Genomic DNA, 11,317 nt, shown 5'->3' with positions numbered 1-11,317 from the left:
CAACCCCATGAACCACAGCACGCCAGGCCTCCCTGTCCATCACTAACTCCGGAGGTCCACCCAAACCCATGTCCATTGAGTCAGTGATGCCATCCAATCATCTCATCCTCTGTCATTCCCTTCTCCTCCTGCCCTCAATCTTTCCCAGCATCAGGGTCTTTTCAAATGAGTCAGCTCTTTGCATCAGGTGGCCAAAGTATTGGAGTTTCAGCTTCAACATCAGTCCCTCCAATGAACACCCAGGACTGATCTCCTTTAGGATGGACTGGTTGGATCTCCTTGCAGTCCAAGGGACTCTCAAGAGTCTTCTCCAACACCACAGTTCAAAAGCATCAATCCTTTGGTGCTCAGCTTTCTTTATAGTCTAACTCTCACATCCATTCATGACTACTGGACAAACCATAGCCTTGACTAGACAGACCTTTGTTGGCAAAATAATGTCTCTGCTTTTTAATGTGCTGTCCTGGTTGGTTATAATTTTCCTGCCAAGGAGTACGCATCTTTTAATTTCATGGCTGCAGTCACCATCCACAGTGATTTTGGAGCCCAGAAACATCCATACATGACTATTGGGAAAAACCATAGCTTGGATTATATGGACCTTTTTTAGGCAAAGTAATATCTCTGTTTTTTAATATGTCATCTAGGTTTGTCATAGCTTTCCTTCCAAGGAGCAGGAGTCTTCTAATTTCATGACTGCAGTCACCCATGGTGATTTTGGAGCCCAAGAAAAGAAAATCATTGTTTCCACTTTTTCCCCATCTATTTGCCATAAAGTGGTGGGACCGGATGCCTTGATCTTAGTTTTTTTAATGTTGAGTTTTAAGGCAGCTTTTTCACTCTCACACTTATCAAGAGGTTCTTTAGGTTCCTCTTTGCTTTCTGCCATTCAAGTGGTATAATTTGCCTATCTGAGATTGTTGGTTGGAAATCTTGATTCCAGCTTGTGAGTCATCCAGCCCCGCATTTTGCATTATGCACTCTGCATAGAAGTCAAATAAGCAGGATGATAATACATAGCCTTGACATACTCCTTTCTCAATTTTGAATCTGTCCATTGTTCCATGTCTGGTTCTAACTGTTGTTTCTTTTCCTGCATACTGGCTTCTCAGGAGACAGGTAAGGTGGCCTGGTATTCCCAATTCTTTAAGAATTTTCTGTACTCTATTGTGATCCACACAGTCAAAGGCTTTAGCATAGGTAATGAAGCAGATTTTTTTTGGAATTCCCTTGCTTTTTCTACAATCCAACAGATGTTGCCAATTTGATCTCTGGTTCCTCTAAGTTTTCTAAATCCAGCTTGGACATCTGACTCATGGGCATACACATTTATTGAGAACTAGAACTCATAGCTGATGCATTTCATTAATTATGATATCTGGGCTAAATGATTCAAAATTACTAAAATTTATTAATTCTGAGGCTTTATTTTTCAAAAATATGGCCAAATTTTCCATTGGCATTCCCAATACTCTTCTCCAAATCATCTGAAGCCTAGATACTATAATAATTTTCCTAAAACCCTCTTTCTGAGACTCTCCTTGATTTCCTGCAGTGTGTGCTGCATTGAATAATAAACTAAACTTTACAAATTCCTGGTGTAATCTTGACCTTAAGGTTTTCTCTGACGGGACCTAAAACAGATATCATCCAATGGGAATGGATTATTTTTTACTTTGCTTTTGATTTTAGTCCTTTTTGTGTCCCCAGTTTCTTGGTTGCAGAAAGTAGGCTTCATTTAGCCTCTTTGACATTCCCTGAGTTCCAAAGAGCAGATTCAAAAGGTTGCTGTCAGGGAAGTTAGAGAATGCAGAAACCAGAGAAGTGCAGTCAAGAAATGGTGCAGGGTGGTGGTCCAGTGGTTAAGAATCCACCTTGCAATGCAGAGAACTATGATCCCACATGCCTTAGGCCAGCTATACTAGAATGCCACAACTGCTGAGCTGTTGTGTGACGAGTCCTTGAGATGCATTGAAAGGTCCTACACGATGCAGTGAAGATCCCAAGTGCCAACACTAAGACCGGATGCAGCCAAGAAAAAAAACGAAAAGAATCTGTGCAGCCACAACAGTGTGGTCTTGGGAAATAGGCAGAGACTACAAGGCCCCTACTCAGGTGGAGGATGGTAATTTAAGGCTGAGCCCAAGATTCCTGGTACACCACCCTGTTACCTCACCACCAACCAATCAAAAGAAAGCCACCCATCCTGAGGCCTCACCCCAAATTTTGCCTATAAAACTATCCCTCCCCCCAACCATGGAAGATTTCAGGATTTTAGGCACAAAGCACTCATCCCCCTTGTATTGGCGCGTTTATAGTAAATGCTGCGTTTTCCTTCACTACAGTCCAATGTCAGTAGCTTGGAGTGAGCAGACCCATTTGGTTCAGTAACAATTTGAAAAATTAACAATAAAAATAAATACTAAACAGGAGAAATTTAAACTGGATATTTTGGTGAAAGTGAAAGTGAAGTCGCTCAGTCGTGCGGACTCTTTGAGACCCCATGGACGGTAGCCTACCAGGCTCCTCTGTTCAAGGGATTCTCCAGGCAAGAATACTGGAGTGGGTTGCCATTTCCTTCTCCAGGGGATCTTCCCGACCCAGAGATCGAACCCAGATCTCCTGCATTGCAGGCAGACGCTTTAACCTCTGAGCCACCAGGGAAGCTCTTGGGATATTTTGGTATTAAGCAATAATTCATTTTTTATGATGGGATAATGGTATCCTGATCAGTTCCCGCTCCCCTCTCCCCCAGCTGGTTATTTTTTAGATATACACCCTTAAAAATCTATAGATGAAGTTATTTGTCTCCTACTATCTTCCCTTTGGGAAAAGCAGTTAGAGCTGTACTACAGATAATTAAGACTGTCAAAATGCCAGTAATTGTTAATGGTCATTAATGAGTAAGGTAATTATTCTGTTCTTCTATATGATTTTGGGAATTCCCTGGTAGCTCACTTGGTAAAGAACCCCTGCCTGCAGGAGACCAGGGTTCAATCCCTGGATTGGGAAGATCCCCTGGAGAAGAAAATGGCAACCCATTGCAGTATTCTTGCCTAGGAAATCCCATGGACAGAGAAGCTTGTCGGGCTACAGTCCATGGGATCACAAGAGTGGGACACGACTTAGCAACTAAAACCACTATATGATTTAAGTTTTCCAAAGGTCTTTTTTTTTTTTTGAAAGATTCCTTTAGGAAAGAGCAATATTGCAAGGAAATTCAAACAAAAGGCCATAGCACGCGGCCAGAAACAGTGAAGCATTCCTGTTCGGAAGGCAGCTGCTACTGCTAAGTTGCTTCAATCGTGTCCGACTCTGTGCAACCCCACAGATGGAAGCCCACCAGGCTCCTCCGTCTACAGGATTCTCCAGGCAAGAATACTGGAGAGGGTTGCCATTTCCTTCTCCGTTCGGAATGCAGGGGCTTTCTCTTTTAGCTCCCACACCTGAATCAAGACTGTTAAACACGTGTTCTTAAACGTCTCGGGGAGATAAATGTCTGAATTAAATTGTATGCAGAATTCAGATGTGTCACGAGCTTTCGTTAACAGGATCCTCTGACGTCCCACCGGCAGTAGGTCCCTCCCTACTCCTCTCACTCCATCCCAGGGTCTCCCGCGCACACCCAACATGGTGGGTCAAGACAGTAAAATGGGTCAGCTCTCCCTCTCACAGCCTGCGCGGGCGCCGGGATGCGCATGCGCATTGCTGCTTTCCTCGTCGACCTTGGCGGATCGCGTTTGCGCGGTGGGGATCAGTTCCCAGCACCGGCTCGGCTTCGGGCTGCCTGCGGTCTCAGTGTGAGGGCGGTCGAAGTGGCTGGCTCGTTTAAGATGAGGCTTCTGCTACTTCTGCTGGTGGCGGCGTCGGCCGTGGTCCGGAGCGATGCCTCGGCCAACTTGGGCGGCGTGCCTGGCAAGAGATTAAAGATGCAGTACGCCACGGGGCCTCTGCTCAAGTTCCAGATTTGGTGAGTAGGAACGCCGGCTCCCGGCCGCACTTCTCCTCGGCCCCTCTGACTACGCGAGGCCCCGGATCCGCGGCCTATAGGGCTGAACCTTCCCCGGCCCGGAAGAACGGCGCCAGCAGCCTTCCGCCGCCTGTCTCCTCCGGGTCTCTTCCCGGGGATGGCCTGGCCGCCCTCCTTGCCTCCAAGCACAGCCGCTCACTTTGTTTTTATTTTTATTTTTTGTTCCTCGAATGAATGGAATGGAGATGGAGGGTCGGGGAATGGTAAATACTGAAAGGCGAAGGCTTGGGGACACTTGTCAGTTCGGAGAACCGGTCGGCGGCGTCACGCCACGGCCATCCGGCTGCCTTGCGGAGGTGGGTTATGTGTGAGTCGGCGCTGTGTCAGCACGGGAGCTCCAGCGTTTGTCATTGGGTTCACTTTTCCTCTCGCCTTTCGCGGGTTACGCCTGGCGGCCTCGCTGCCCGGCTAGACGAAGGTTAACTTGAGTCATTGGAGGGATCCCGCGAGGGACAGACGTCTTTTTCTCCAGGATCCGCCAAAGTGACTGTTGGATGAGGGAGTAGGGATTCTGATAGCTGATGGGCTTGGTTGGGGAAGCTGATCTCCGTTTGCAATTTCCGAAGTGTTTTTGAAAAGGAGCACGTTGCCCTTCTGACAAACGTTCACCCCCAGACAACTGCATCTTCTTCTCCAATCCCCTTACTCCCTGGAGTTCCTTGCCCTGGCATCTCTCTCCACCTTTCAGATCTCTTGGGCCTTAACAGAAGTAGCAAAAACAATCCCCCATCCCCCCAAACCCGGCAGTTTTTGACAATTTTCTGTAAGTTTGTTGTTACCTAGTTAAGTGTTAGAAGCAGAATAGCAGTGCATGTGATAAGGTAAGTGGTGTTGGGAAACGTTTGAAAGGCTCCGATGAAAAACAAAAACCAAAATTGTAAAATTGTAGAAATTAGAATCCTGTATCTCAAAAGATGTTTTTTTTTTCCTTCCCTCAGAATAGGGTGGTCAGATTAGTAAATCTGAAGAATCCTGTTATTTTTGAGTACTGGTGTTGGCCTTAATACATTTAAAATCAGTTTTTTCAAGCTTTATGTATTAATATGTGTACTAAAATTTAGATTTTCTGCTTATCCAATTTGCTTTTTGCTCAATCTTAAAGACTAAGCAAATCTTTAAAATTAAATCAATTTAAGTGACATTTAAAGAAAGTCAGAAAATAAGATTTTGGAAGTGAAAACTAAAACCTTGCTTCCTCTTTCTGATTGAAAAAAAGCTTCCTGGAGTGTTTACTGTGTGCCTGGCATATATCATTGTATTTAATCTTTCATATGTGATACTGTAAATGGGAATTTTGGCTTGACTCCCCCTCCCCGTCCTTTTTTTTTTCATTTGAAAGTGGCAGTCTTCTTACTAACTTATAAATATCACTAAGGATTAGTGTGATACTTTTGGATTAAAGTATTAAAAAAAGAGTGCATTTTCCAAGTTAAGTAATTTTTCTATTTCTTATCTCTGGGTTTCATTTGTGCTTTTCAAAAATATTCTTTTACAGTTGCTTATATTGGTTTACTTGTCACAATAATTTAACAAATGTACCTTCCTCTTAGGTACACAGCAAAGTTTTGAAAATGTATAAATAAATGTAGGGAAAGACATTCAGTTCTTAAAATTAAGCTTCAAAAAAGTCATAAGTACTTCAGTTGAACTTCTTTTTAAAAGATTATTTATTTAATTATATTTGGCTGTGCTGGTTCTTAATTGCTGCACGGGCTTTTCCTTAGTTGTGATGAGTAGTGGCTACTGTCTACTTGCGGCGTACGGGTGTCTCATTGCGGTGGCTTTTCCTGTTGTGGAGCACAAGAGAAGAGCACCGGGCCTTCCAAAGTGCAGCTCCCAGGCTCTAGAGCACAGGCTCGGTAGTTGTGGCGGGCTTCATTGCTCCTTGGCCTGTGGGATCTTCCTGGATCAGGGATGGAACCAGTGTCTCCTGAATTGGGAAGCAGCTTCTTTACCACTAAGCCACCAGGAAAGCCCTCAGTTGAACTTTGTTACTTAGTTTTTGTTTCTTTTTGTTCTTTAAGTAGAGAAGTACAGACTTGTCTTAAATTCTTTTGCAGTGATCCTAAGCATGTTACATACAAAAATGTGTCACTCTAAAAAAATCTGTATATGGCAAAAAAACCTGTTAATATGCCCTGTGCCCTTTTGTGACCCAGCAATCCCACTGCTGGGCATACACACCGAGGAAACCAGAATTGAAAGAGACGTATATACCTCAATGTTCATTTCAGCATTGTTTACAATATCTAAGACACGGAAGCAACCTGGATGTCCATCGGCAGACAAATGAATAAGGAAGTTGTGGTACATATACACAATGGAATTACTCAGCTATTAAAAAAAAAAAAAACAGAACACATTTGAGTCAGTTCTAATGAGGTGGATGAAACTGGAGCCTATTATACAGAGTGAAGTAAGTCAGAAAGAGAAGCACCAATAGTATATTAATGCATATACATGGAATTTAGAAAGACGGTAATGACGATCCTATATGCAGGACAGCAAAAGACACACAGATGTAAAGAGCAGACTTTTGGACTATGCGGGAGAAGGTGAGGGTGGGGTGATTTGAGAGAATAGCATTGAAACATGTATGTTACCATATGTGAAATAGAGGACCAGTGCAAGTTCGATGCATGAAGCAGGGCACTCAGGCCAGTGTACTGGGACAACCCAGAGGGGTGGGGTGGGAGAGAGGGGGAGGGGGCGGTTCAGGATGGGGGGACACATGCACCTGTGGCTGATTCGTGGCGATGTATGGCAAAAACCACCACGATGTTGTAAAGTAATTACCCTCCAATTAAATAAATAAATTAAAAAAAATATGTCCTATGCCCTACCAAATACAGGTAAATTTAGCTTGTTTGTTACTTTTTCCCCCTGAGACTAATCTGTATATAGTAAAGTGAATCTTTGGTTTCTGATTTTGATAGAATCTCTTGGGCATTTATTTGCAAGTTTGGGAAAAGAAGGAAGCTAAGACTAGGATAAATCTGTGAAAATTCTTTTAATTCCATTTAAAATCAAAGTGCTGTAAAGTGCAACTTTTCATTAATTACCAGTTTTAACAGAGAACTCTTTTTTCCCAAACTTTAAACTTTTGTTTTTTCAAACTTTAAACTTTTATTTTGTATTGGTGTGTAGCCGATTAACAATGTTGTGGTAGTTTCAGGTGAACAGCAAAGGGACTCAGTCATGCATATACATGTATCCATTCTCCCCCAAACCGCCCAGGCTGGCACATAACATTGAGCAGAGTTCCATGGCTATACAGTAGGTCCTTGTTGGTTATCCATTTTAAATACAGCAGTGTGTACATGAGCTATTTTGCCCTTCCTTTCCATTTCTTTTGCCTTTTATTATTTTATATTCATTATGAGTACTCTTTCTTTAACTCAATATATCATCTGTTAATTGTGGCACTTTTGTAATTGCTAATAGAACAAAATAATGCATAATGGAATCGAAGAGAAGGAGATCAAGCATTCAGAGTAGCTTCAATTGTTGAAGCTTCCTTTTCTGTTTTCATGTATTTTCATGTATTTTTTCAGTAAATCCTCATTCAAGACCCGCTTGTGCCAAAGGCCAAAGATAACTTGGTGAACAGGGCAGATGTGGCTCCTCTCAAAGCCTACTGAGAAGCACAATATAACTGAATGTTTGGTTTATTACATCAGTTGATCAAGCAGTTGAAGAAGATGCATATAAGGATGTTGCATATTTGGAGGAAAGTTTATACTGTTTACTTGGACGTTTAGGCATTAAGGATAGAAAAGGAAGTTTTGTGATCAAACCTTAAGATTCCCTTATCACATTTTTTTTTCCTGTGATTTTTGTGTAAATGTATTCTGACAGGTACTGTTTGGCATGTTTGTATGCATGCTTTTTTCCTCCCATATATGTGAATTAACATGTAATCATACTTACAACATAGTATCAGTTGTTGCAGTTTAAACAGATTACTATCTGCAGCTCTTCATAGTTAATACTTAGTCAACATTTGACAATTGATTTTCTAAGAATAGTAGATTAAAGTTAAGATTTCAAAACATAAGCAGAATGCATCAGAATTTTCCAATTTTTGTTAAAGAACGCACTGCTGTAATTTTAGGACAACCAATTTCTAAATGGAGTTTTAAGAAGTAAATGGAACAATTACTAGAAGACATTTTAATTGAAATTTATGCCAAATTTTAGCCTTTGCTTTCATAGTATAGAGGCAAGAAAATAAAGACCAAACACTGATTTGGATGTTAATATTGATCAAGGTTAGTAAAATGCTGAATGGAAGAAATCTGAGAAATTTTGAGTTATAGTTTTTTAGACAAATATTTGTATGTTTAACAAATAGTTGAGCCCCAAGTCTATGCAGGTGCTTTGTTTGGTGCTGGGAGTTCAGTTCAGTGCTCTCATAGATGTTAAAGGCAAGAATAGAAAGCAGTCATTAATCCATGACAACACATAAAATTACCGTTGTGTTAATTGCAATCAGATCAGATCAGTCGCTCAGTCGTGTCCAACTCTTTTTGACCCCATGAATCGCAGCATGCCAGGCCTCCCTGTCCATCACCAACTCCCGGAGTTCACTCAGACTCATGTCCATCGAGTCAGTGATGCCATCCAGCCATCTCATCCTCTGTTGTCCTCTTCTGCTCTTGCCCCCAATCCCTCCCAGCATCAGAGTCTTTTCCAATGAGTCATGAGGTGGCCAAAGTACTGGAGTTTCAGCTGTAGCATCATTCCTTCCTAAGAAATCCCAGGGCTGATCTCCTTTAGAATGGACTGGTTGGATCTCCTTGCAGTCCAAGGGACTCTCAAGAGTCTTCTCCAACACCACAGTTCAAAAGCATCAATTCTTTGGCGCTCAGCTTTCTTCACAGTCCAACTCTCACATCCATACATGACCACTGGAAAAACCATAGCCTTGACTAGACGGACCTTTGTTGGCAAAGTAATGTCTCTGCTTTTGAATATGCTATCTAGGTTGGTCATAACTTTCCTTCCAAGGAGTAAGCGTCTTTTAATTTCATGGCTGCAGTCACCATCTGCAGTGATTTTGGAGCCCAGAAAAATAAAGTCTGACACTGTTTCCACTGTTTCCCCATCTATTTGCCATGAAGTGATGGGACCAGATGCCATGATCTTCGTTTTCTGAATGTTGAGCTTTAAGCCAACTTTTTCACTCTCCACTTTCACTTTCATCAAGAGGCTTTTGAGTTCCTCTTCACTTTCTGCCATAAGGGTGGTGTCATCTGCATATCTGAGGTTCTTGATATTTCTCCCAGCAATCTTGATTCCAGCTTGTGTTTCTTCCAGTCCAGCGTTTCTCATGATGTACTCTGCATAGAAGTTAAATAAGCAGGGTGACAATATACAGCCTTGACGTACTCCTTTTCCTATTTGGAACCAGTCTGTTGTTCCATGTCCAGTTCTAACTGTTGCTTCCTGACCTGCATACAGATTTCTCAAGAGGCAGATCAGGTGGTCTGGTATTCCCATCTCTTTCAGAATTTTCCACAGTTTATTGTGGCATAGTCAGTAAAGCAGAAATAGATGTTTTTCTGGAACTCTCTTGCTTTTTCCATGATCCAGCGGATGTTGGCAATTTGATCTCTGGTTCCTCTGCCTTTTCTAAAACCAACTTGAACATCAGGAAGTTCATGGAAGTTAATTGCAATAGGAAAGTAATATAGTATGAGAGAGACCTAGTCACAGGATAAGGGAAGGTTTCCATGAGAAAATGAACTTTGAACAGAGATTTGAAGGTTAAAATATATTTAGAGAGCACTTTTGAGCAATAACATGTTCGAAATAACATGTTCGGTGGCCTTATGATAGGAGAGAACATAATTTCTTGAGGCCAAGGCTCCTGACCTCAAAGACCAGATAGAAGACGACACAAGACCCTGGAAGGTCTGGAAGGCCATGTTAAGGAAAAATCAGTAGGTATCACTATGGGGAAGACATTGTGTGTGTTAGTTGTTCAGTCGGATCTGACTCTTTGAGACCCCATGAACTGTAGCCCACCAGGCTACTCTGTCCAGGGATTCTCCAGGCAAGAATACTGGAGTGGGTTGCCATTTCCTTCTCCAGGGGATCTTCCTGACCCAGGAATCGAACCTGGGTCTCTTGCATTGCAGGCGGACACTTTACCGTCTGAGCTACTAGGGAAGCCCCTTACAGGGGACAAAAAATAGATACAGGGAGACCATTTAGGGGGACTCTTGAAATTGCCCAGACAAGAGACAGTGGAGCTTGGAATAGAAAGGTGGTGGTAGAAGTAAAGGGACAGGTCTAAGAGATCTTTCTGAGATTAAGTTAGTTCCTAGTGATTACATATTTGAGGGGCTGGAGAGGTGGCATGGAATGAGAGGTGTCAAAGGTGGCTTCTCAGTTCTGGAGCAATGTCTAATGATAAATGGTAAAAGGAAATAATAGTTTTTTGCAGATTTGTGTGTGTGTAGTGGGAGAATGAAAGGGGAGGAATCCTGAATTTTTTTTTAACTGAAGTGTTAGGTTACAATGTTGTGTTTAAAGTGTACAGTAAAGTGATATATATATATATATATAATATATTTTCTTTTTCAGATTCTTCCCCATTATAGATTGTTATAAGATATTGAGTGTAGTTTCCTGTGCTATACCTGTTTTATATTTAGTAGTACATATATGTTAATCCTAAACTCTTAATTTACCACCTCCCCATCCCCTTTGGTAACCACAAGTTTGTTTTGTTTGTTCAGTTTTAAAACTAAAAACAGAGTCGTCAGGGCAAAATCCTACAAAGAAAGTTTCATTTCTCCCAAATAGTCACAGTAACTGAAACTAAAAACTTAAATAGCAGGGATTATATTTCTCCAAACCTAAGATATGATAGATTGTAAGATACACCATTATTTTATGTAGCACTCAGAAGGGAAAAAATATGGCCATTTAAACTGTGACACACTGATGATTATGAGATAAATTTTGGTTTTTAGAAAGATGCTAAAAGGGAAGAACGAACTACTTGGAAACAGTGAAATAAAGGAGTAATAGGAAGTTGATCCAGATAGTAGAGTAGTGGTAGAGTGCTACAGAGAGAAATAAAATGGTAGCGGTTGCACCTGCCACTGTGGTATATGTTTAAAGTTATATAGAATTTAGTCATAATTTTGCTTTGACCATTTTGAAAATAAATAGCAGGAGCTAACTGAGTGCTGTGCGTATAATAGTTGTTTCTTCTTAATAATGAATGAAGTACTTTAGTTCAAAGCATTTAGATGTAAGTAAAATATGAATGGT

General features: G+C 41.6%; 1 protein-coding gene across 1 annotated transcript in view; it reads left to right on the top strand.

Annotated features, from left to right (window-relative positions):
- The first annotated feature begins 3,711 nt into the window (after nucleotides 1–3,711).
- The window catches only part of SELENOT (selenoprotein T), a 30,507-nt gene continuing 22,901 nt past the window's right edge, over nucleotides 3,712–11,317 (top strand). The window contains exon 1 of the mRNA XM_025289929.3: nucleotides 3,712–3,970. Within this exon, the coding sequence (XP_025145714.1) occupies nucleotides 3,834–3,970 (137 nt within the window). The 5' untranslated portion in view covers nucleotides 3,712–3,833. The remainder of the gene's footprint in view (nucleotides 3,971–11,317) is intronic.

The sequence above is a fragment of the Bubalus bubalis genome, chromosome 1 (assembly GCF_019923935.1).
Source record: "Bubalus bubalis isolate 160015118507 breed Murrah chromosome 1, NDDB_SH_1, whole genome shotgun sequence".
NCBI classification, from domain to species: Eukaryota; Metazoa; Chordata; class Mammalia; order Artiodactyla; family Bovidae; genus Bubalus; species Bubalus bubalis.
The sequence above is the reverse complement of the archived record's forward strand: the minus strand, read 5'-3'. Positions and strand labels throughout refer to the sequence as shown.